This window comes from Parasteatoda tepidariorum, chromosome 8 (genome assembly GCF_982258835.1).
Source record: "Parasteatoda tepidariorum strain Cologne lab strain chromosome 8, Ptep-v5.0, whole genome shotgun sequence".
In the NCBI taxonomy this organism is placed as follows: domain Eukaryota; kingdom Metazoa; phylum Arthropoda; class Arachnida; order Araneae; family Theridiidae; genus Parasteatoda; species Parasteatoda tepidariorum.
Window position 1 is genome coordinate 101397731 of NC_141762.1, and position 27730 is coordinate 101425460.

Genomic DNA, 27730 nt, shown 5'->3' on the forward strand with positions numbered 1-27730 from the left:
CTGCTTAAATTCATTACTTTCCATGATTTAAAAAAAAAAAATAGTTACAATCATGACATTTCATGACAATTTTTTTTCAATACCGAAATTCATGACTTTCCAGGTGCATGGATACCCTGACTTTATTTTGCTGAGTTAATTATCTAAAATTTAATTACTACCCTTCATCTTCTTATCTTTTTCAGAGATCTATTTTTAAAATTTACCATCAATAATAACTTAAAGAACTAACAATGCAGGTGAAAAACAGTTTGCAAGAATGCAACAATAGCACAAAAGCCCTTTTGGCCAAAAAAGTAGTTGACGGATTTCCCTCACGAAATCACCACGCAAATAGTCAAGGATCGACAGAATTATAATTTCTTTTCCCCCTTTCTTCTGCTAAGAAGGTACGAGAGAAAAATAATTCTCTAAACGAATAAACATTCTCTAAAACGAATGAGCAGGGTGATATGCTTAAATGATTGATTTTGAAGGCAAAATTTATTATCACTATTTAATTTATTCTCAATATTCTATTTAAGGTCAACTTCATTATTTTTACATACATTTCCAACACTCTGAAATAAAGTATTCCGAAATTTAGAGATGTTCGCGGAAAATTATGCAACTTGATGAGTAAGGATAAAAGAGGAATGTGTGAAATGTTTTATTTATTCCATATGTGAAATTTAATTAAGAATTTTTTAGCTATATAATCATTTGATTTATTTACGACTGATATAATAAATTATAAAAGAAATAGTGCGTTAATGGCTATTTAATGCTTTAATTTTGTGCAAAACGAGATTAATTTCTATAAAGCTATATATTGATTCATACCACAGGATGAGTTTTGTAAAAAATTGAAAAAACTTTTTGGGGAAAAAAATCTTTTTAAATAGTTGAAAAAAATTCCTGAAATTTGAACATAATTATTTAACAAATAAAGATATGGAATTTTATGTTCTTGTGAAACATGAGCTTGGCTGCCACTGAATGAAAACAAGAAAAATAGTTGCTTTAGTTGCAACATATATGAAAAAAAGTCTCCTAAATAGTCTCAAAGATATATAAAATAGTTGCTAACATCATATCCTCCTCTAATATAATTTTAATTATTTGTGCTGTAATAGCATAAAATTCAAATAACATGCATTTAGATACTCATATTTTATAAAAAATGTAAATTTATTTGTGGATTTTCCAACAATATATTCTTTCACACTACGCATAAAAACAGGGAGTTTTATTTTTATCTGTTACAGAACAGTTGAATTTGAAACTTGAATTTCCTTTCTCGGTTCTAATTTGCAGTTGCTTAGTTTAGACATTTAAAAAAAAAAATATTGCAATTTAATTCCGTTTTATTTTTTTTATTTTTATGCTTATAAAAAAAATTTTAATGCTTATAAAATAAATTATTATCACAACTCGACAAAACGAATATCACCATGTACCTTTTTTTCTATTCTAAATAGCTCTAAAAAAATTAACAACACATTCTGTGTAATTAAAGACAATTTTTCTAATTTTGCTACTTCGTTCAAATTAAAAGAGGGAGAAAAACTTAATCCTCAGAGATATTACATTAGCTTTCTAAAGCAGGAGGAGCATTCACGTTGTGTGAATTCCAATTCCATCAGCCTGATTGGTTAAATATGTCTGTCATGCTTTTGACATCAAACAGTGAGAAATAATAAAGTTAGGATAAAACGAAAGCACGGCAAAAAAAAGTGGGGGAAAGGGGAAACTCATGAAGCTATTCTTCATTTTAGTCACTTTGGCTTAAAAAAGTTGTCGATTTTACGCAAATTAGTTGTTTTTACTCATATTTCTACTAAAATAGTCGCCATAGTTGCTATTGCTTTGAAAAAGTCGTTTTAGTCGCCTTTTTAGTCTCCAATGGCAGCCCTGGCTTGACACAGCCATGTGTAGGCAATAAGGGTTGGGGTTATTTGTTAGCATTATATTAGAGTGAAATATTAAGTGCTATATTAGAATTTTTATATTATAGTGAAAAGGGGAGAACATATATCAGGGATTGGTCAGCATTTTACAATAGATTTTCAAATGCACCAATCGATCATTTTATAAAAAAAATAAGCAAAGAAATTTTTATTAACATACAAAAAAATTAATTTTTAAAATATTAAGCGAATTACTTTTTTGAATAGCAACTTTAAACCTTCTTTAATAAAAATTAAGCACCTAGCAATGGAAATAATGACGTTTCTAGAGAAACAAAAATAAAATAGTTAAATTTTTTATTTAATTTCGAAACAAGTTTTTTAATTATTTTTCTTAATTCTCACCTTTTTAAAATATATGGAATATTGCACTGTCATAAATATACATAATTATATTCTTAAAGAAAAAATAACAAACTTTTGATCCTAAATTATTTTAAAAGTAGAAACCTTATTTTATAAAAAATTATTTCAGTAGTATGGATACTTTGCATATTTCATTAGAAATAATTGGGCAGATTTGAAAATGAAAAATATGCTCAAACCAGAAAGAATACTTGAAGTTAACGATGGTGTAAGAGGTTCATCATTGCCAAGAGGTTTTTGGCTATCTTTGGGGGTGGAGCTGGTGCTAGACTTTTTACGGTCACGACTACACCATTTCCAATTAGGATATGCCTTGAAATGAGCCTCCTTAACCTGAAATAAATCATATATTTCTCATTAGAACTATCTTCTTAATTTTTTACACTAAACTTTTTATTCCATTTATTAACTTGAGTTTATTATGAATTTGCTTACAAAACTAAAGGTAATAGAAATATATAAAAGATAGAAAAATGTTTTTGCTATAAAAAAGTTCAAATTCTTAATGTTTCTTTAAAAGTCTAGATATAATAAAAATATATTAACTAAAGCGTCAATTAAATAAATTGTAAATTAACTGAATACTTTGCAAAATAAATATAATAAAATAAATGCCCAACTGAAATAAGTAGTATGGAATTAAACAACCTTATTATCACAGAAAACTTAATGATACTATGTCGACACACTGCATTTATATGTCCATCATCAAGTAACTATAGATGAAAGTTTATCAGTTTTGCTAAACTGCCAAAATTTACGGATAAATTTTGGCAGAGAAAATCAGAAATATTTCAGCTGCCATATTATCCCCATGTACATGCTAAACCAGGGTTTATACAGAGATCAGAAGAAAAAATCCAAGGAGTCCAAAATTTTAAGGACTTATCAAAAATTAAAAAACTTTGTGTAAAAGATAACTAGAAAGTTTTGTTATTTTATTAAAAATCTGTTATTATAAGAAACTCGCAAAAATTTATAATTTGCATATTTTTTTCTAGCCCTTTTGAAATAAATTTTGACTTTGTCAAACTTCACCAAGAAAAATAAAGTTATCACTTTTACACATAAAAACATTTTCCAGTTTCAAATATTTTAATAAATCATGTTAAAGTACAGATGTTAAAAGATTAACATTAAAACTTACCAATCTTATTTTTTTTAAATATGAATACATAAGAAAATCTAAGGCATTTCATATAAAAAAAAAATCACAATAAATTATTAATTAAGTTTGCTTGTAACATTAAAATTATCTGCTGTTATTTTTTTCTTCTAACTCTTGCAATTCATTTTTTTTTCTTAAAAGTTTTCTTAAACTATTAGATTTTGACATCTAAGTCATATCATTTAATTTTCCTGCTGGGACAGGAAATTCACCAACATACTTAGTAAGTTCATCTATGCAACGCAATAATCTAAGCAGTTTCTAAGGACTAATTTAGAAATCTAAGTAGTTCCAAATACTCCTTGGAGACTTTTTCATTTCCAAGGAGTATAAGGAGTCTGTACGCATCCTGGCTAAACCCACGTACCCTCTTTCTCCTAGAATTAAGAAACTAGTATGCTCTAAATTCTTATTTAATGAAATTTTAGGAGTAACAATGAATTATTTTAAAAGGTTTGTTCAATGTATAAAAGAACTATATAAGACTATTTTTTTACAGGAATAATTAGGATTAAACAAGAAATTTTCAATAAAATAAGACCCCTAAAAATGTTCAATAAAATTAAACCCCTTGAAATTTTCAATAAAATTAAACACCTTGAAATTTTCAATAAAATCTTAGAGTGTTGAATTTTTCTGTTCTCGGCCACGGCACTTGAGTTTTAAAAACCCCATTATAATCATTAACGATGAAATTAAGACATTATATACATTAATGACATTTCGAAGTTTTAAATATACATTATTACTCAGGGCTCGAAAAAAAACCCGTCCTTGGCGGTCAAAAATTCCCGGCGGACAACGAATTTTTCGAGTCCGACGTCCACGCGGACGGCCATTTTCCCGTTAATGTTCGTGATACATTTTCAATTTTTATTATCTTACAAGACTTACTTTTGACAAGACTTACTAATAACTTTACTTTTGATCTAATGATCGCATTTTCCCGTTTTAGGACTCGTGGTTTTTTACCTCCCTAAGAAAAAAAATTAATGGGGAAATTTTATCAACTAAAAAGAGTAAAAAAGCAATTAAACAAATAACCTCATATGCCAGATCATGATATTTCTGCTTCCGTTCCGGCTCTAATGCGTACCACCATTCCCCTAAGATTTTGCTCACTGTTCGATTATCTTGATTTGGATGACGTTGGTGAACAAGAGCTCGATGGCGTTTGCTGAATATCATAAAAGCATTCATGGGTCTTCTAATGTGATCTTTCTCCCGACTAAGAGGCTAGAAATAAATGATAATATTATTGAGCAATTTTCACAACAATACTAGTGAACCATGCAGAACACAAATCAATAACTTTTTAATTTAGTAAAAATTTTAAAAAAATTACAAAATCTGTGAAAATCTCTGGCTAATAAATATAGTTTAAAATAGATAATAACTAAAAGAAGCAATTTTAGTTTGATAAAATTACATATTCAGGGATATTGTGAGCATAATATTGCACATATACAGCAGTTTAAACTTAAAAAAAATTCTGAGTTTTCAAATTGTCAATGAACGCATTTACCAGTATGGTCTTCAAATATTGTTTATAAATTAGTTAAAATGCTTGCGATAATTAATATTTACAATTGATATCCCACTGAGCAATTTTAATTGAGTAGAAGAATCATTTGCTTAGAAAAAGCATACTTATTTTTTTTAATGAAACTAGATAATTTAGGTATGTTTTTTTAAGAAAAAAAAATTCTTAAGCAAAAGGACAAAAAAGCATTTCCTAGCTGCAATGACCAAGGATAAAGGCAAAACATTTATTCATATTATAACATGGAATACCACAAATTAAACATTGTTCTTAACAAAAGTAAAGGACAAAAATCATAAGTATGCCCTCATTAGCTGAAGCTAAACTTAAACATGGTGGTCCCATAAATGAGAGATTTCTAAATAAAAAATATCTTCACTGTGGATGAAGGCTTCCATTTCAGGCAATAGAAATTCATGATAATTTTATATAAAACTATTTAAGTTATATGACAACTTAATCATTGCTAAAATAAATAATGTAATAATCACGAGGTATGGTAGTATAAGTGAGGAATATGGTAATATATATGAGGATACAGTAATAACAAAGTAAGGAGACAATTTAAACGTGGTTTCACATAAATGAGAGATTTCTGAATAATAATGAAAAAAAGAACTATATAAAGACTATAGTTTCCATTTCCAGCATCAAATTTTAATCAGGGTTGGCAAGTTTTTGACAATTGATGGTTTTATTCGGTTCTGACCATATTTATCCGTCATGTCAAAAAAAACAGTTTTGACAAGTGTAAAACCCAAAATTTTAGTGTAAGGATAATTATTAACTATTATAAATAAGAAGTATTTATAAATAAACATACATATAAAACTACAAGTGATCGATTAATTATATTCTTGAATTATTTTGATATTAAACTCCCTTTTTGTTTTGACAATTACAGTCAAAAATCCAAATTTTGATGAAGAAAATATTACATAATTATAAATAAAAAAGGTGTTAAATCGACATTTATCTTCTCTGTTAATTTCTTAAAAAATTGAAAATAAAAATACAAAAACAATGAGCTTAAAAAGAAAACACTTAACAATCATCCTATTCATTATATATAAAATCAATTTTTATTTACTCCCATTTTAACTGCTCCTTTCCCTAAAGCATGCAATTACAACAAAAAAAAGTTTTGAAGGCAGTTTTTGAAAGAAAAAAAAATTGGAAAAAATAAACTGTTCCTTTTTCAGTTTTTATAAATAAGACCAAAATTCAAAACTATTCTTTTGATTGATGCTGAGCTGCATAGTATCGAAAGTAAACAAACTAAAGCTATTTAACATAATAAAATAATATGTAACTAGAAAATTTATTCTAATGACCGCACTAAATATGATAGCAATTTAAATAAATAATTGATTAATTGAAAAAATTATTAACTCATTTAAACAAACATTTATAGTTTTATAAATTATAATTGGTTGATTAATCAGTGAACTATACTTATACATTAAAATATAACTAACATTAGTTTACTAATACTGGAAATATTCATGTACAGTGCAAAAAAAAAGACCACCCTGAATAACTTTACTTTTGATCTAATGATCAAATTTTGACGTCTTAGGAAGCTGTCTTAATGGCTTGAGGGGGTGACCTCAAATATGGTAATTTTAAGTAATGAAGTCAGGCACAAAAACGTATTTTCTCTGAATAAGCATACCTTTTAATGGCAGATTCGAATTTTTGACCCCATATTATAGGCGGTAGCAGCAATTTAGGAAATATGGTGCCATTAGTTCGGTCAAGAGAGCACTCCAAAGTTTGAACCCTTTAATTTAAATTTCACTTTTTGCATATTATGACATATCTCCAGAACTCATAAAGCGAATTGAAATTTTTTTACACACAATTATAAAATTCATTTATCCAAAGATAATTAAATGCAAAAAATAACTTTTAAGTGAATATTTATTATTTTATTTAAGAATACTCTAAAAAATTTTGATTTGTTAGGTCGACAATTTTTTGAATAATTTTAAATAATGTAATTTTAAGTAGCAAAATACAAAATTTGTGAAAAATAGGTCAAACAGTTTCTGAGAAATTGAATTTCAAAAAAGTAAGATATTTAAAATACGATTTCTCAGGAACTATTGACCGAAAAAAAGAGGTATATTTATTCAGAGAAAGTACATTTTTCTGTCCAATTTTGTAGCTTAACATATAGTCTGCACTTATTTTTTAACATATTTCAGGTTACCCTCTGAAACCAGTAAGAAGGAGTCCTAGATCATTGAGTCCTGTACAAATAAGCAAGATCAAAGAATGAGTCCTGATCATTAGATCAAATTCTGGATGGACCTGTTTTTGGCATATAAGCAAGACATATAAGCAAGAGTGAAGAAAATTCTCAGAGCCTAATATTCCCTATGAACTAAGTTTCTTATCTTATTCCCTAAAAATGTTCGATTTTTTTTCTTTCAGTACAATAAATGTTTAAAAATATTTCAGAAAAATAAAGTTTATGTAAAAAAAATTCCATTTGATTTTACACAATTCTTGAATAAACAAGCATATGCGTTATAAAGTAATAGAAATTAAAATATAATGAACTAGTGATAATTTATCAGATTAAATTTAAGGTCCCACTTATTAACTTAAGGAATTCAAACTAATAAATACACAAATTGACATAGGTTTTTTTTAACAAGAAAAAGTTTTGCAAGCAACATTTTTGTAACAAAAAATTTTGCAGAATTATTTTAGACAAAACAATTTTTCCATTGAGGGCTGAATTTCCTCCAAATCCTTGTTGGTGCGGTCAGACATATTCTGCTCTTTTTTTAATATAATTAATTACAACAAATATTGAAAATGAATAAAAAAATTTATATGTTGAGAACTGACAATTATTGGAGAACCTTATAATTTTAATTAATCTAAAAAATCCGATAAAATTGTAACATAAAAGAATTAAAATCAATATTTAGATTGATAATGATTAACAACTCATAGTTATTACCTATAATATAAACTAAGTAGTTATAACATAGGTCTTAAAGTACCATTAGAAAAATAAATGGTTTCTATAATTTTGGAGACATTTTTTATATGTGATAGATAATATAAATCATAATTATAGAAATATGTAATGCAAGTATTGTGCATGATTTAGTATTTAATAAAATGTCTAATATTAAAAAGGTGCCCCAGGGTTTTGAAGGATTTTGATAGTTTGACAGGTTTTTGACATGTCATGTCAAAAAGCAGATGTCCTGACATCAAAAACCCAACCCTTATTTTCATGACTGTTATTTAAGTAACATTTGATAATAAAACAGAAAAAAAAAAAAAAAATTCCATCTTACAAGAATGTGTTTTCTGTATTAAAGAGTTAAAAAATGATTAATTAAATATTTTCTAAATTCCCATTATTGAATAAAACCAGAAAGGTTATTTAAGAAGTGAATACCTTTTTCGGACTTTTCATTTCTTCTTTGGACAAAGCACTGAGTGATTGCGAGCGACGTTTGTCTGATAATTCTCCAATATCTAAGGGAAGATTCTCTGCTGTTGCAAAAACATCGTCATCTCCTTCTTCTGGTTCTGCTGGAACTGATTTTAAATATAATATTTTAAAAAACATGAATTTTATTTAAGAAATAGAAAAAGTTACATACTTCTAAATTAAATATGGCAGTTATGAGAATAAACGGATAGTCAAAATAACATCAAATTGCAAGTATAAAATGGCGAATTGATTTTTTCAGCAGATTGGTAAAAAAAAAATTTTCATAATTAATTGTAAAATAGTCGTTTTTGCTTATATTTTGGCAAAATAAGTTGCATACTTAAAAGAAATAATGCTATAGTAAATTAAATAGTTTAATAAAGTTAAAATATCATCAATAAATATCCCATAGATTGTGCTTTGAGTGGTCACCATCTTTTAAAAGACGAAAATAAGAAACAAAATTTCTTTTATTTTTCAGTTTCTAAAGAAAAACTCTGAATTTTCCAATGAATACATTACATTTCACATACATTACATTTCACATACTTTAAAATTATATAAAATATGTTAAGTTTCTTAAAATCAGAAATTTTAAAAGTTTGGGTTACTTTTTTGTAGATTTGCCCTTTTGTGACTGAATGTTAAAGTAAATTAAATGATAAATGGTGACAGTTATTGAAATATATTTTTAAAAAAAAAGCCTTTTTTACTTTAGAATCATCAACAAAATTCAGTTAAAACTAGGCGGTTAAATGTAAGGAATGTAGATTTTTTGTGAGCATGCATAATTTGTTAGTTCATTTTTTAGTTTAAAATTACAAAATACAGAACTTTTCAATTCAAAACAAAGGCAGGTAATGCAAAATAAAGACCTTATACACACTTCAAATTTTGCAATTATTCTGTGCCAATCAAAACCACGCATGCCATAAATTAAACTTTAATCTCTTTTTGAATCTACTTTTAATTTTTGTATAAAAAAATTTGAACTTAGTTAATTTTGGAAATTTTTTATTTCAATTTCATATACCTCAATAATTGTCACCAATAATTGTAATTCTAGAATTAAAATACATTTTAAAATTAAAGCAAAATTAGAAATACAAAAATACAAACCCAGTTCTTTACTGAGGGGTTCAACAGATGATTTTAACTCTGAATTGCCATTTGTAGGAGCAGAATTATTCTTCAAAAATGGCACTAAAGAATGCCAAGGAAAAACTGGAATCGGCCTAGCATCATTCCAAGCTACAAAAGATGTGTGAATGGATAAATAAAGCTATAAGATAATACTTATTAAAAAATAGAGGGAAAAAAACATGTTTTTTCATTGTGTTTCAAATTAAATAATACACTTCATTCTTGTCATGGTGATTCTAGTCGACGGTATTTGAATAAATTGAATTAGAAGGGGAAAACATAAGTTAAACTCCAATTGTTTTTACTCATTTTTAATTTTAATTCATTTGCAACTACCAGATATTTTTTTAAAGGAAACTTATCACTGCTATAGTTGTTACATCACTAAATATTAGGAATATCTTTAAAAAAAAGAAATTTCTACAAAATACTAGCATTAACGTTTGTCGACAATGTAAGCAAAAACAATGAGAAAAATTTCTGACTTTTACATAATGCTTTATTATTATTACTTTTTCCTAATTTTCTCTATTTTTATTTTTTTTATTATATTAAATTAAAAATAACAATCAACTGCGTATTAAATTTGTATTTTTTCAGTGAGAGCTGACCATTGTAAATTTTAAAAAACAATTTTTTACAATACAACTTTTAAATTAAAATCTGAAACTCAAAAGTATGCATAAATATATTTAGCAGGTGCCTTTGTGTGCCCAGAACTCATCTTGTAATCTAGAAGAGGAGCTGGAGCATCAAAAATATTTTGGTTCTTGGTCCTTAGTTATTTAACTTTTTCTCACACAGGATTTCTAGGACTACCTACATTTATTTGATTAAACTATTTAATTTAAATATTGTTACTTTTAAAACATCTTAAAGTCTATTTGTTACAAAGCTTGTAAAAGTTCAATAACTCAGGGTTATCAGTACTCTTTCACTATGCTTGCTACTGAGTTATCTTTTAAAAAGATTTATCGAAATCAATAGTTTAATAAAAAAAAATATTTAAACTTCAGTTTAAATAAATGTGATGACATAAATCACTCGAACCAGATGCCAAATTAAACAGTAACTCGGCTGCTGTGTATTAATAAAAAAGTAGCAATTTGTTTTTTGTCTGAAAACCCAGATTCTTCCTGAAAAACTCCAGTTTTAATTTGAATTTTTAAGAAAAAAAAAACACATAAAAACCCATGAGAATTGCGCTTTAAAAAAAAACGAGCAAGTAGGTACTGAATTTACATTTTTTAATGTATAACCATTAAAAAAAATTTGAGAACAAAAATACCTTAATTTGTTTCAATAAAATTAGTCAATATTAATGAGATAATTTTTTTTATATAAAACTTACCTGAATTCTTATCACTTTCAGTCAAATCTTTTTTCTCAGGAAGGTCCTCATTATTTATAACAGGTAACAGTTGTACAGGTGCATATGATTGAGAATACTGATTAGGATTGTCATTTTCTACACTATAACAGCCTCTCTGATCATCCATATACTTGGAAAACTCATTATCTAATAATTTACTACTTTCCCGAACTAACGCGTTCTGGGCAGAATAATTAGGAATATTTATGGGTGCTACATCTTCAGTTTCTTCCATGAGAAATTGGGCATCACTTTTAACTGAGTTCTTAACCAGAAATATGGTTTGTGTATCTGGCAAATTACGGGAAAAATCTGAATCCTCCATCGAGGATATGACTTCGATGGCATTTTTCTCGGATAATTTCACGGTGCCGTCTTTGGATGCTTTCATTATAACATGCTCCTGTTTGTGATTTCCTTGTGTATCTCTTATTAGGAGAGGACGGGCATTCTGGATGACAGAAAACGCATCAGATTGGTTCGTACTCAAATGCAGAACGGACGCTCGCACTTCAGGTTGGGAATTTAGCTCTTGAATTGCAGCTGGATGTTGAATGACCTCCGTCCGAATGGCGCCTGGGTGGTAGGATGAATTTGCAACTGTAGATTGATAATTGTTTGACATAATGGCACTCAATATCTGAGGCTCTTGTGAATTCCATTGTCCAGGTTGTGCACTAACGGTAGGTGAGTGCTGCGGATGTGCTATGGGGGTAAAATGAGTATTGGGAGTCTGGAAAGCCCGTGGCGATATCGAATGCGTATTCTGAGTAGGAGAAAATGCAGGTGTTGCTGACCTGGAGTTGCCCAACGAAACCAACATGTTGGCAGCTTCTGTTTCATCTCTATCAAAACATCGCTGAACTCTCTCCCTCTCCGAAAAAACAGGATTCGATTCACTGTCGTGAGACGACTCTTCCCATTCTAACTCACGACCCGACGCAGAGTCCTTGAAAGTTCCTTTACGCCGTCCTGGGAATGAAAGAGAGGGAGGTCGGATATTTTTACCTCGAAGAGACAAGTGCCTTGAGCAATACCCCCTACGCTGTGATTCTTTTGTGCATCCTTCTTTGGAACAAAGTCTCCGCCACTGCTTGCCGTTGAATTTTTTCCGAATGCCGTTGGGTGTAGAAACGATATCGCCTTTCTTATACTTGGCATTCAGCATTGCCGGAGAGCGAGAAGTACCCAAACACTCTGACGAATCGGTACTGGTTCGACTCAAAACAGTCTCGCTCTTGCGAGACTGAGATCTAGGTGTCAAACTACCCTGGGAGAGAGTAGAAGGTCGCTGGTATGGATAAGTAAAATAATCTTGATCAAATTTGATATTCTCTCTCTTCAAGTCGTCGTCGGAAGAATCTTCATCGTAGTGAGGACTTTTACTCAAAACAGCTTCGTGGACCATTTGATCTGATGTGTTAGAATTCAAAGTGTTAGGAAGAGGCATCGCTTGTAATCGATTAGGAGACGGCGTGACGGTGCTGTACAGTTCAGAAACAGACGGAGTCATCCTCAAAGGCTGTCCTTCAGAAAGTTCAGATTCTCCCAGCATGTCGGGAAAGTTCTGTCGATTCGTAATAACTTGGGTAAAAGCACTTGATGGAGTTAAAGAGTGCTCTATAGGAGTAGCACAATTTCCCCAGGTCAAGTTATCACTGGTTTCCGCAGGCTTGATTTGCAGACTGTTTTGAATAAGCTGTGATGGCATTGTTAAAAAAGGCAATGAAGGTGGGGGGTTAATATCAAGCTCTTCCCACCAAGGCGGTAAGAGTAGTCTAAGATTTGCCCGCGAAACCCAGACATTTGCCTCTTTCCAGCCATAATCAGCAGAGTGCTCTATTTTAACATTATACTGAACTGGGGGTTTCGGGCTGATTGAAATTATTTCTCCAACAACAAAAACATTATCATCCTGATTCACTCTTACGCACACACAAATGCCAATTTTCATATGACTCGGTGAAGGACTATGATCACTAATGACATCATACTTTCCATTTCCCAAAACGTCCAATATGCAAATTGTTGTCTGGTCCTTGTCAAACATCACAACAATATCACAGTCGTTCTTAATTTCTTTTATAACACCAGGCAAATAAATGTTATTAGACTTAGCAAGAACTCTTTGTCCTTTCCAGTCTTTCAAGTCAATATTTACATTATTTGGTGACAAAAAAGGGTATTGAATAGGGGATGTTTGTTGATTAGTCACCTGGTTAGTAGTTCTAGTGATGACACTAGAAGGCTCGCAAGATTTACTGATCTCTTTGCTGCAATTGACGATGTCCTCAACGTCCACAGGATTGAATTTTCGCTTTTTTGGCACCTTTTTAGCCAGCAGTTTAAGATTTTCTTCTTCCTTGAAACTGTTATTCTCCGACACATTCGAGAATCGCGGTTGTTCCACGGGATGAGATACGACCACTGCCGTTTGAATGCATTCCAGTTTAGGTGGCGATGGTGACATCCTTTTGTACAAAGATTCCAACTTGTTGCTACACTGTACCAACGAAGACCGACTCTCTACCATATTGTAGGAAGTTTCAGTTACACTAGGAGAAGGAGGTGAAAAAGCTGCCGTTTCATCGATACATAAATCAGGATTGTTGCATTGGGAAGAAATTGTGGGAATAGCGTCCCCTTCACTCTTATCTTCGCTCATAGATTCAGTGTGGGTGTTTTTCTTCCTGCTTCGTGTGGTCCTGGCAGAAGGTGCAACAGTTTTACCAGCTACACCTCCTGCCTTTTTGTGTTTGTTTTCACCCCGCCGATTCATAGTTGCATTTTTGAAAATCGATCCAATCTAGAGAAGAAAAGAAAAAGCATTGCAATCAAAATTGTTAATAATAAAATCAATCTTGGAACAATTGTTTAAATTGGGAATAGCAAGTTTCTTCTACAGTGGGAAAAATCTATGAATCCCACAAATGTGTGCGGAAAACTAAGTTGAATTTCATTCAGTTTGTAGGTAAAATTCGCAGTATTGCAATTTTCTTGCAAAAGATTTCTTGGTCAGTTTTATTCTTGTTTCGATTAATTTATGCAATAGGTAGGAAATCTTTTGCTTTTCGTAACTCAGACAGTTGTTTATTTTTTTTTTAAACGGCTTTTTGTAGCGATTCAGAAAACCGGAAAAATCAGTTATCTAGAATAGCGATGGTCCCGATCGTTCCGGATAATCGGTTCCATACTGTATAAAATTTTCCACAACTTGGACATTTTAAGGAACTTTGTATAATCAATAAAAGAAAAGGAAATGCAAAAACTAGATATCAAACAGATAACTACTAATTTGTCTGCAATATGCAATTTCTGACTGGCATTAAATAGACTCGAATATAAAATTAATTTTATTATTATTTTTTACAGCCCTCAATTCATATTTTTGACTAGCTACTGACATATTGTCTCTTAAGAGGACGTCATACCGTGGAAAAAAATTTTAGTTGCAAATTCTCTTTCTCCTTCATTACTAATTTAAAAGAAAGAGAAAGTAAGTTCAGGAAAACCTAGAGTAGGTCATGAAGTTTTAATAGTTAAAAACAAAATACTTCAAAATATTAAAATACAAATAAATTATGCAAAGAGAACTTCTCCATTGCATAATCCTAAGTTACCATCTCATTATTTATTTTCCTTTTTAGTTTTTTAAAATTTTCTTTTCAGTATTTGAAACTTTGTGGCTTACTCTAGGTTTGTCTGAACTCATTTTTCTACACTTTAAATTAGTAACGAAGGAGAAAGAGAATTTGTGAGGAAAATTTTACAACAAGGAAACAAGTTACTGCAACCATTATTTACTGCAAACACAGATTCTAAAAGCAGCTTAAAATTAAATTAGTTGTTTTGTTTATTGAATTAATTCGGTCGTATGTACATTCATAACACCATAGACACAAAATTATTAAACGACATAATAAATAAGAACTGCTGGTAGGAATTTAATTTCATCGAATAATTTTATGGTAAGTAATATATAATACATAAATGTTTGACTTGACCAGATATCAGTAAAAAAACATTCAGGTAAATTATTTTAAAGTCATTATACATAGCTTTTACTATCTAGCTTTTACTGAGTAGTTTAATTTTAATTTCTAGTCACTCTTTTGATTACTTAAGTTACTTTACTAAGTACTTAAGTTAAATATTTAAACAAAATTATTTTGAATATATATTTATATTATTTCATGGTTTGTTGATTTAAATCAACAGATTTATATATACATATATTGATTTAAAAAGTTAAAAAACAGTGTTTTAAATTATTGATACTTTTATTATTTTCTTTTCTTAGTTTTAAAATTTATTTCAATTAATTTTAGTTAACGAAATTACTTTCTTTCTTGGTGTGTGTTAAATTTCAAAACATTTGAAATTACATTTTTAAAAATATTTTGATTGAGATTAAAGAAGTACAGATTAAAGTAAACATTTAATGTTGTCTTAATATAGACTATAGACTTGCATAGCTGTAAAAAGTAATTATTAAGCATGAATTTTTTTCACAAAAAAAATACAAATAATGTTAATTAAAATTCTACCTTTTGATTTTTTGAAAAGCATGGAATTAAAATCTACATATTTTATTGGTTTAAAATGTATATTTCTAAAGTTTGAGGTTATCTTAAAAAGAAATTACCCTAATATGCCAAAAATGGGTTTTAAAATCTCTATTTCATCTAGTCTTTAAATTTCAATCATGCATTTGGTTGCTATGCATTCAAAGCTATGTATTATAATGAAAAATTGTTTTAGGTAGTTAGAGCATCTAAAATACTGTTATAATATAGTTTTAATATTAATTTAATTTTGATTAAACATTTATAAAGTTTTTTTAATCATAAATCAAGGTTCTTACCCTGTATTTGAATTTAAAAAAATCAGATTTAAATCCAAAAAATCTCAAACCCTGTATTATTTTCTAACAAGTAAATTTTTAGTACATAAAGATACTTGAATGAGGCACTAAACACTATGTTGAAGAAAAAAAGGTATTTTAATACGTGTGAACAGGTACCGATTAGAAAAAATTGCCTTTTAAAAAAACAGTAAAATTAAATGAAATTTCCAGTGTGTTACATCAGTACTTAAGCTTATGCCTGTACTTCACAGAGTCATGCGACAAAACTTAAAATATTTCTCACATATTTATTACAGATTTAGGTAACTGCTTAGAATAATCGCCTTACTCTTATCCGAGAAATATCACTTCAGTACTTTAGACTTGGACTATTTTTAATCTAATACCTTTTATAAAATAAAAATTAAAGGCTAGAAGTTAAAAATATAAACACTGAGAACTAGATTGCCTCAAATTTAAGAAAGATTAATGACCAATGGTCAAGCAATTAGTATAACACAGACATAGATTCGCAGATATACAATTGGTGATAGTTTAAGTAGCTTTTTGTTTTTGCAACTTGAGAGAGTAAAAACAACTTTAAGAAAACTAAGATTTTTGTTAAAAAAAGAAATAAAGCAAAAAACTTTTTCTTTTGTTTTTTATAAAAAAAGGAATGAAAAAATACTTTAAAAAAGGAAAATTATTAGACAATAGCAAAATATGGGGATTCTCCCATTAAAAACAGTAAGATACAGTGATAAAGGAAGGAATAGGAGCTTTAAATATATTTCTTTAACATGGAAAACTTTCATGCAATCAAATTAAGGGTAATTGTCGTCAACAATAGAAGTAGATTAATATCATACTTTACACACTATGAGGGTTTCAATGTTCATTTCGTTATAATATACCAATTTTTATTAATTAAGGATATCTTAAGACACTTCATTAACGACAACTTTGAAGAATTAAGAAAGGAAATGTTGGAGATCTTAAAATTAATTAAACAATTAATAAATTGCAATCTTCTTCAAATGAACTTGCAACTTCTTCAAACTTAAAAAAAAATAAGACATAAATCAGAAATTCTTAAAAATAAAGAGTACAATCAGGATGTAAAGATAAGTTTCCCTTAATTAATAATGTCGAAAAATATATTACTTAAAATCGCAATATGTTTCAGTTGCAATAACTGATGTTGTGATACTTAATTTTCCTTCTCATAATGTTTTTGCTAGCTCCAACTACTATTTTAAATCAAATAATTTTATTGCATACAAAATAAATCACAAATAAAATATGCCCCAGATAATTTTTACTTGTTTAGTTCGTATACATTGGCCATCAATTATTGCTTGTATTATTTGTATGCCAAGTCGTATACCAATGCTTTTTTGTTATCGTATTTTCATACGTTAATGCTAGGTCATGCCTATATATAAACACAGGAACACGATTTATAATTTAAGTTATTAAATAAATGTTTACTCCTTAAAACTATTGCACACCATAAATTACTTCAAATAAAAAAATATTTGTATTGTATGGGCACGATAACAAGAAAAGACGTGTTTACTTTCAACACAACATTTGACAGTAGTTCACGTACACTTTTGCCGTTGTCCCTCAATGCGGATCGACAATACAAAACATTGCTATTTTATTTTCTGCAAGATATGGAGTGGACAATTGCAACTCCAAAACATCGCAGTCAGGACTTATAGCAATCACATTAGCGTATGCAATGTAAGACAACAAATAGCAGAGTTGCATTTAACTTACAAAACGTCAGAAATTCTGGAGAACCACATAATCAACACGAGCTCCCAACTCGTAGCTGTTTCTTGACCTAAAAATGGTGAATGAGTAACAGAGCTAGTAAAATTAAGAGCTGCGATTGGTTAGGTTTTTAATCACGTGCCTAGAATGTCTGGAGTTGTACAGTCTTATTGGTTGTAGTAGATCTTGTAATTTTCTGCTAGGTCTATACAACAATAACTTTATTTATAAATTTTAAAAAATATTGAATATGCTTGCATTGTTGTTAGGGGCTGATCTGCATTACATTTTTCAAGCCGGTCGAATGGCACTACTGCATATATAAAAAGCAATGAAAAAGTTTATTTTATTTTACCAAAACCTGTTTCAGTTCTGCATTTCACTTTCAAGCGCTGACGTAATCTGCTGATGAACTAGGCAACCTTGTCGCGGCCACGCTCTGACTTCATTGAAAGAGCAACCAATCAGGGTAGGGAAAGTTTGACGTAGCTGAGAATGATACATCTATGCGGATCTTTCATAAGAATGAAATAGATCTACCAGCTTAAAACGAAACAAACATTGCCCTTTATTATTATTCATTTACGTTTTTAAATTGTAAAAAAGAATGTTTAAAGTTTTCTTTTATTTATAATCTATCACTCATTTATTTTAAATATTCTTCTAGTCAATAAACTAAATATATATAAAAATTCTATTTTTTTCCATGCATAAATCATTGTGGTATGTATATTTTTTGGAAAAGCGCTTCGACCATAATTTTTTTTCCCCGTTGATGGAGGGGGAAGGATAAAAAAGGGGGAGACAGCTAAAAAAATATGCAGCACGGTGTGAGCACTGCAGATTATTTTTTAAATGGATAAAAAAAAAAAGTTGATAGAGAAAGTACGGGAAAAGTAAAGATATGTATTTATGTATATGTACTGCGAAATAATGTATTTATTTCGCAGAAATTTTAAATAGGCACAAATCAATACTCAATAAAATGTAACTTGTAAGAACTAAAACTCAAATAAAGCCGTTATTGTAAATATTATTTTTTCTTTAATTAATCTGAATCTTAAAAGAAATTAAGAACGAAAAAAAAATCAATTCACTCCAGATTTTGTTCTTAATATTCCAGCTTTTTCAATTAAAAATAAAATCTATGGATTCATTTTTTGATAGTTTTTTTTTTTCTTCCAATTTCAGAAAATTTCAGTTACTTTATTAAAGCCTATAACACTTTTAATTTTTTAAACTATAATTGTGTAAAATTCAAATTAAAATTTAACAACAATTTTCTTTTTATTTAACATTTTTGAACCACAAAAACTGTTATTAATTATTTTTTATCATTTTAAAATAAGCAAAAATTTTTTAAAATTTTATAAAATATAAAGAATTTATATCACATTTAGAAATTTATTTACGGGAGAGCATTCTGGGCACGTGTCCAACGGTCAGTTTCTGATTTGTCACAGGCCTCCTAATTATAATTATTAACTATTTGCTTTTCTAAAAATAATATTGCATTATTATTGCAAAATTACTGTATAATGAAGATTTAAATTGAATTTTCCTTCAAAAATATTTTCTTTGAGTAGTTTGAATTTTGTTAATAAAAATAATCCTCAATTTTCCAAATTCAAAATTTTTTTTTGAAAACAAAATTTTTGCGTTAAATAGCTCATCATACAAATATATAAACATCTCAGTTATGAATTTCAAATGTTTTCGTTGATTTAACTATTGCACGGCAGAGCAGGCTATGAAAATGTTTTTCCATATTAATATTCTTATATAATGTTTCATTTTATATATAATGTTTATACAAGTGAAAAGTTCAGGAACACTGTTTCTGAACTTGTACTCCAAACAAATATACAATGCGCAAAATAAATAAATTAATTAATTTAAAAAAAGGAAGAAAAAACCAGAAAACTTTAAAATAACAATTTTTGATTTAATCCTCAAATTTTCAGGTACTAAAACTCACTCTTAATTTTTCTAAACCCTAACTTTAAATATGCTAATTAATAAGTGCACACGGTATTTTAAGTTGCGAAATCAGGTCCAAAAAAAGTACGTTCTCTGAATAAACATACCCTTTAATGTTAATTTTACTTTGTGCGTACCATACCTAGAGCATTTTAAAAATTCTGCAAGCATAAAATTTGTTTTTCCAAAATAGATTGCATGCACGAAATTATTTTTTATAGTTGCTTATAATTTTAATATTATTTAATAACAGCTGAAAAATTTTAAATTGTATGGTATTCAAATTATTACGTCATTTTAAAGAATGTGTTTTTGCTTTTTTTATGTCATACTACAAATTTTCAACAAAATCGATCGAACAGTCTTAAGAAATAGAATCTTTAAAACAAGGATTTATTTTAAAAATAAATATTAAAAAAAATCTTCAACTTAGATAAGAGATAGTCAAAACCTAACGTTCTCTCATTTATCTTGTATTGCTATCTATTGCCAACTCTGGGAACTGCTAGCTAATTTTTTTTTTTTTTTTTTTTTTTTTTTTTTTTACTTTTAAGATCGCTTCACTAGCTCATTTCCTCTCTCCTAAAATAGCATACCGGACTGGGCACACCGGACGCCCCAAGCATTCAGGCGGCCCTTGAGAACCTTGCTTTTTATAAATGATATTAAAAATCCATAAATAAACAACATCGTGTTATATATTTTTTAAAATAAATATATTCTCGTGTAAAAAGTGATCATCATGCAGACACCAAAAATTTGAATAGTTTATCACCAGGAGGATGGAAACAGGGGCGGATCCAGAAATTTTTCCTGTGGGGTGGATCATAGACTCAGATCCTATAATTAATCCCTCATAATTAATTTTTTTAAATATTTTTTTTAAAAAAAAAAAACTGGGGTTTTTAATGCTAGTCTTCTCATTTATTTTTTTCATAATGAACAATAGAACAATACATAAATATTTCGAGTATTAATAATTCAAACATGGTGCCAGATTTTAGTTACGAGTTTCACAAGTTTATACAATCTTTGGTCACCTTTATACAATCCTGTTGAAGCGAGCTTGGATCGAGCAACATTATTAATGTTTACAATGAAACTATGACGAATTTCGTTTTAATCTTTTGGATTGTGATTCTTGAAACAGTGAAGAACGTAATTAGATGGGGGGAAAAACGATTTTTCCGACCTACCTAGGTGTATTTGCCCACTTAAATATTTCTTAAAATATTTTATTTCTTTTGTAAACTAGTAAAAAAATTATTATTTTTATTTTTTTTCTCAATTTGCCAATTCCAGCGGGGGGGGATCATGACCCCCCCCCTCCCACCCGCTGGATGGAAATAGGTAAAAAATCAAAAAGAAATTTGACATGGTCATTTTGGAAAAGATTTTTAAAATTGCTAATTGTTCAAATTTTATTTAAGATAAAACGTTAGACTTATTCCTGTAATATTAAACTTATTATAACGCAATTATACATAATAATCGCATTTATCTTTGGAAAACACTAACATCTAAGACAACAAAGCTAATAAATTCTTTACAAAAAAAAATTTTTTTTTTAAAAAGTCTTTTGTCCGAGATAAAAAAATCGTCAGATTTTAATCCACCCAATTCCAATTACATGCACATATTTAAAAACCGAGAATAGAAATTTACGTCAAAAAAGCATGATTTCGATTTCTTTTTCATTGATCAATTTTTTATTTTCCGCAGGCATTAATTAATTTTAAAATACTAAATGCAATCTGAAAGAAAATTAAATTAAAAAGTAATATGGTCAGAATAAAAAATAAAAAACAGTATCGAAAAACCCAAATTGAAATTCGAATCGAAACGATTTTATAAGTTGAATATACTCTTTTGATTTTCACCCAGGAGTAAATACGTTTAAATTATAAATTCGAATTCGATTTTAATATTATTATCTGAAATAAAATGAAATTAAAATCTATGTGTTCAGAATAAAAAAAATTAAACCGAGAAACCCAAATTGAAATTCGAATCGAAACGATTTTATAAGCTAAATGTACTCTTTTGATTTTCACCTAGTAGTAAATACGTTTGCATTATTAAATTTGACATTACGGAAAATTTTAAACGGCATATATAAGTTTAAAAAAATTCAAATTAAAAAATAAATCCTTGACAATGAGCAAAAGAAAGAAGGAAAGGATAGCTGACGTCACACACAGGCGACGTCACTGAAGCGAGGAGGGAGAAGGAAAAAGAGAGAAATGAATGGAAAGAATCGTTCGAATGTTAGTTAAGATAAATATATTACATCAAGACTCCTAATTAAAATAATCGTAAAGAAATTTTTTTTCTCCTTTTAATGAAAGGGAGATATTTAGCTTTTGTTCCTCAAAATACGTATTTGTGTAAAATACGTAAGTTAAAAATATATAGAAAAAATGGAAAATATTAAAGATTAACAAAAAAAGAAGAAAAAAAAGTATTAAATAAGTTATAAAACAAAAATTCTAAAAATATGCATATTAAAAAGCCAAAAAAAGAGATATAATTTCTTCATCAGCTTGCACGATTATGTCCGCAAAAAGGAGTGCTTTCTAATATTGTATCAATCTAGCGAAATATATCAAGGAGCACTCAAATCTTGAGGAGCTTTTAATATTTTTGTTTTCGGGCTTTTTAATCCATATATTTTTTTTAAAAAATTTAAGAATTATATTTTAATAATTTTTTTCTTCTCTTTTCATTAATCTTTAATATTTTCCATGCTCTCTTTATATTTTTAACTTATGAGTTCTATAAACTTGCAGCTTATGTACAGTAAATAAGCTCTTAGTTCCATATACGTCTTATTATTGCATTGCTACCAGTGCCCAAGGAGTAACAGAAACTATATTAAATTAATTCTTAAATGATTAAATAGTATTTATTAAATATTTCTTAAATATGGCAGAAGTGGGGGGGGGGATGCAGAGTTAAAAAGTTGCAAATTCTCTGGTTTAATTATATATATTTAATGGTAATTTTAATAGTAAAAAACGAGAAGAAAATAATTTGATAAAATCTTTTATTAAATATTATTTTCACTCTTTATAAGTAGACTTATGCCAACTTATTGTAAAACTATCCATCAATGAAGGGGATTTAACCCTTTGCTCACGGTGTACTATACTGTACCATCACCTGTGGTCCACATGTTGTATCAGCAGGGCCTGATTATCACCTAGGCCCAATAGGTACGGGCTTATGGCCCACACTTTCTGGGGGGCTTCAAAAATTAGTCAAAAGTCCACAATATTACTTTAAAAAAAAAAAAAGTACTGAAAGAAACAGTTTTTCTCAAAAAAGGCATTTTTTGTTTCAAATTTTCTTTTTATTGTGATAAAACAAACTCGTGTAAACATTGCACTAATCAAATTCGTAAGTGCAGTTGAATTTTAATGGGTGCAATTTTTACTCCAACGGCTTAAGCAAATGCAACGATATTGCATATATGAAAGTCTCTTATAAATGATTATTGTCAACTAAAAGCTTATTCTTAACAAATATGTAAAGCTGTAGATGGAAGGCTACAATCTTCAAAATAATTCAGCTGATCAGTGACTTATAGCAAAAATCACTGATTTCAATTGTTTGTGGTCACCGAATTACTTTTATTTTCGTACAACATTATTTTGTCGTTTTGTATTTTGCTTTAATATTTAGATGCTTAAACTTTAGCTTAGAAAAATAATCTTCAATTGTCTGCTTTCAAAATTTCTTAGAATATTTCTCTTGAATCATGCAGTTCAATAGATTCTTTTTATTGTTAGGACTACTCTTCAGAAATTTAATTTCAAAATATTTTGTTAGGGGCCCCGGAAAATTTTGTGGGCCTTGGGCCTGAAATTGTCTTGATCGGTCCCTGTGTATCAGCCATAAGCAAAAGGTTAAGGCAGGGGTCGCCAAACTTTTTTGATTATCGACCCCTACATAATTTTTCGAAATCTCCATCGACCCCCGCAAAAGTAATTTTCTGTTAATTTAAATGAAACTCTATTAGATACTGTGTTTGTACATTTATTTTATGATTTTAAACATTTATTAAAGTAATAGTACATTGTGTAACAATAGTTTTATGAAAAATATATTAATATTGAAATTTAAATACCTTATTATTAAATAATAAGTAATTATGCATAAGTAGATATAATGAGTAAAGTAACTAAAGATTTACTGCTTCTTGATCAATAAGATGGGTGGGCCTGGTGTTTTTTTTTTGCAAGGTTCGCTATATTGGGTTCAAAATTGGTCAATTTAAATTTTCGTCAAAATTGGTCAATTTTGTAATTTTCGTAAAAAAATACGAAGTGTGCTATAGTTTTGTCGCGGGCTGTACTAATCCATATCATTAATGCTTACCTTCTTTTTCGTGCGTTGATAATTAAAATTGATATCTAAACCAAACGAATGGTTTTATCGAAACAATAACTAATTATCCAAAACTATAGAAGTTTTAATAATGACACTGCAAATATTCAACACAGTTTGCAAAGATAGTTGAAACTGCGTATGATATTTGCATTTGTAACGTCAATGCTCGTCACACGTGACATTTGGACAAGCGCACATATGCATATGACTTATAAACTGCGCTGAGTTCGTGCCACTGCACGGTGGTACGTACATACTTGTTTCACCCCAATAAATATACGTTTATTAATTTATGTTTTATAAAGAAACTGATATTGAGTCAATTATAAAAAAAATTCACAAATTTTACATATTTAATTAGGTATGTGTGATTTGCGTATTGAGAACTGTTTCTTTTTTCGACCCACAATTGACCCTTCCGATTCGGATCGACCCCCATTCGCCCTCCTGTCTCAGATCGACCCCTGCTTTTGTTAAATAGACCCTTGGGGGTCTATATAGACCACTTTGGCGACCTCTGGGTTAAGGAGATAAAAACCTAAGCTTTCACGGTTATTTTTTATCTGCTGAATTTTAACCAGTGTAATAAAAAAAAATTCGTAATCCTTAGTTTTTGTTTTGTTCTTAAAAAAACAACAACATTGAAAATAAGATAATTAAAGATGTTTCATGTTTATTTATATATTTCTTAACTTATCTTTAATAGATAAATATGTATTTCTTACAAAATAAGCACAAACCATCACTAAAGTAAAAAAAAAAAAAAAAAATCGTACCTGTTTTTACGTTGCACTTCGTTTTGCGAAAAAATAAAATACAGTAATATTCGTTATAACGACGATTCACTATAGTAAATGGAATTGTCGTTATAAGGAGCTGGTAGTTATAAGCAAATACACATAATTATTGTTTAAAAGAAATTCTTAAAAAAAATTATTAATGAATTGCTTTTAGCGTTTTTGATAAGAACTAACTACTGGCTAGCGGTCAGAAGCGAAACAAGTAAAACAAATTAAAATCAGTTCCTACTTAGATCAACAATGAAAAATTTTGTTTCAGTCACTTTTTATTAAATAATTAAAAAAAATTTCTCCCATATAAAACTAAAATTAATGAATTAAATTTAATGAATGAATTAATATTTGAAAAAAAAACTGTATTAACATCAATTGTCATCCACTGCAAGTTCAAAAACAATGTATTTGAAGTTGAGTGAATGAATAAAAAGTATTTTATGAACGATTGAACATTTGAACAAGATACAGTAGGGAACCGATTATCCGGAACAATCGGGACCATCGCTATTCCAGAAAACTAATTTTTCCGGTTTTCTGAATCGCTACAAAAAGCCGTTTTTTTATTGTTAAACCCAACTAAAAAAAATTTTTTTTTGGAAATAATCTTAAAAAGAAAAACGATGAAGTAATACACTAATGATTATTTCCAAAATAATGGTAAGGTGAACATCTTTAAAAAAAAAAAAAGAAAAATCCTAAAATCTTATGAGGAAAAATTTATTTTTTTTTAAATGGCGGGAAAATTTATCGAATTTCATTCCGGTTTTTCGGTTTTCTGATTTCCGGATAACGGGTTCTGTACTGTATATAGGGAGAGTGTGAACTAATAGTAGGAATTGAACAAAAGGTAGATATGTTTTGTCAACAAAAAGGTGTATATTTTTGAAGTAGGTTTCCAATAAATTGCGGGCCGATAATCGCTCTCTTTGGCCGATAATTTCTCACACCTTTGCGTTAAAAGCATAAAGGGTAAATAATGTAGGCAGAAAAAAAAATGTTTCATTTTTCTGTCAGAAGTAAATAAAAGGTAAAATCGATGGCTTACCCGCCCCAAAGGACAACCAGCCACACCCGGGTAGTGCCCGGGGGCCCCAGGAAAATCTTACTTATTATAAATTCTATAAAAAAAAAAGCTAAGAATAAATAACATTGCCTTATATATTTTTTAAAACAAATATATTCTATTGTATAAAGTGTGTATTCTGTTGTTTTTTTCTTTTGCAAATAATGATTGATTATTAAAGCCCGGATTTTGATGACTTTTGCATTTTTGGACATTCTTTGTCCTTTAGAGCATTTTTTTAGATTTATAGGGCATTTTTCTTGAAATTTTTCGTCGTATTTTGCATTTTAAAGCATTTTTTTTAATTTTTTGTTAATTTTTATTATTTTGTTATAATTTTTTATTATTACACTGGCTTCCAAACAATGAAGAAAATCTCTAGGATATTAACAGGTGAAGCAACATCTTTTCAAATTGAAGAATAATTGTCAGTAAGTGAGACCGTCTTTTTCACGTACGCACCAATAACATCAGTAGACGTTGAAAGAAGCTTATCCAGGTATAAAAATTTACTTTCAGACAAGAAACGCTCGTTTACATTTCAAAATATCAAAGAAAATTTAATAATCCAACGTAATTCTGATATTTAGTAATATTATGAGATGGAAGTTGTTACATTCATTAAAGTTTTTATACAAAATGAAAATGTTTTGGAGTCAATATATTTTCCTTTTTTTGTTATTTTAGGATATAAAACATATTTTTCAAACTTTAATGAACAAGTATTGCATTGCTTTATATTTTTTGCAATGACACATAATAATTTTAAAGAGTAAAACATTGTTTTAGTTCAATATTTTTACTTTACTTAAGTCATGTCATAAGGCATTTTCAGCGCAATTTTCGCATTTTTAAGGGCATTTTTCGCACTTTTTAGGGCATTTTTTGCACTTTTAAGGGCATTTTTCGCACTTTTTAGGGCATTTTTTGCACTTTTTAAGGGCATTTTTTGCACTTTTTAAGGGCATTTTTTGCACTTTTTAAGGGCATTAATTGAGATTTTTTAGGTCATCAAAATCCGGGCTCTATTGATTATCATGCAAACACCAATAATTTGAATAGTTCATCACCTAGAAAATTTAAAATATATTTTAATACGTTCCAATGAAAATTTTAGGTATTTGGGCATTGAAAGATGCTTTAATAACAGTTTAATTTTAATTTAACAGAATTATTTATACCTTTTTATTTGTTATACCTTTTATGGTTATTTAATTTATTTATTTTAATTAACTTCCATGGTTTTGAAAATTATTTTATTATTTGAGGCTTCTAACTGGTTCTTATCAATTTTTTTTAAATTGTGCATTGTTTAAGAATGCCTTATTTGAGTTTTTGAGGTAATCAAAATGTGTTTACATTTGTAAAAATTATTGCATATCTTAAAAATGCTTTATTTTCTGTATATGGAGTTTTTTAATTCGTTCTTAAACATTATGGTATGTTTTAGGGGTATTAAACATTTTTGCACCCGGGGGGAGAGCTGCATACTACATACTAAGATGACCCTGAGCCACACGCTGCAGCAATATACAGTCGGAGTTCTATTTAACGAACTTCCATTTTGCGATTTTTTTTTCTCGAGGGACCAAGAACATTTTGGAAATTTCTTCCTAAAATAACTTCCAAATAGCGAAGTGAATTTTCTGTTTAACGAACTTTTATTTGAGATCCACTTTCCCTATTTCTCAAAATATTTTAGAACATTTCAAACTTGTTAACGCATTTTAATGGGGGAAATGACCTTGAGTTGATTTCGAAGCCAATTAACTTTTAGAGATAGCAGTAAAATCCTTTTTAGTTTGCATTTCAAACGAAAAACTTCGAATATTATTATGTCCAGTATTTATGAATTTAATTATG

The 27730-nt window shown here is 28.7% G+C and overlaps 1 protein-coding gene across 13 annotated transcripts in view; it reads right to left on the reverse strand.

Moving 5' to 3' along the window:
- LOC107457141 (protein capicua homolog) overlaps positions 1-18093 on the reverse strand; it is a 61012-nt gene extending 42919 nt beyond the window's left edge. For 4 of the 13 annotated variants that reach the window (XM_087169525.1, XM_087169524.1, XM_087169523.1 and 1 more), the window contains exons 1-6: positions 17639-18093; positions 10987-13813; positions 9612-9743; positions 8454-8596; positions 4528-4719; positions 2495-2648 (exon numbers count right to left, since the gene is read on the reverse strand). In XM_087169525.1, coding sequence (XP_087025651.1) covers positions 2495-2648; positions 4528-4719; positions 8454-8596; positions 9612-9743; positions 10987-13786 — 3421 coding nt within the window. In that variant the 5' untranslated portion in view covers positions 13787-13813; positions 17639-18093. Of the gene's footprint in view, positions 1-2494; positions 2649-4527; positions 4720-8453; positions 8597-9611; positions 9744-10986; positions 13814-17017; positions 17037-17175 lie in introns of those variants that run through there. The other 9 variants (XM_087169528.1, XM_087169527.1, XM_087169529.1 and 6 more) reach the window with 8 other exon arrangements.
- Between the last annotated feature and the right edge of the window lie 9637 nt (positions 18094-27730).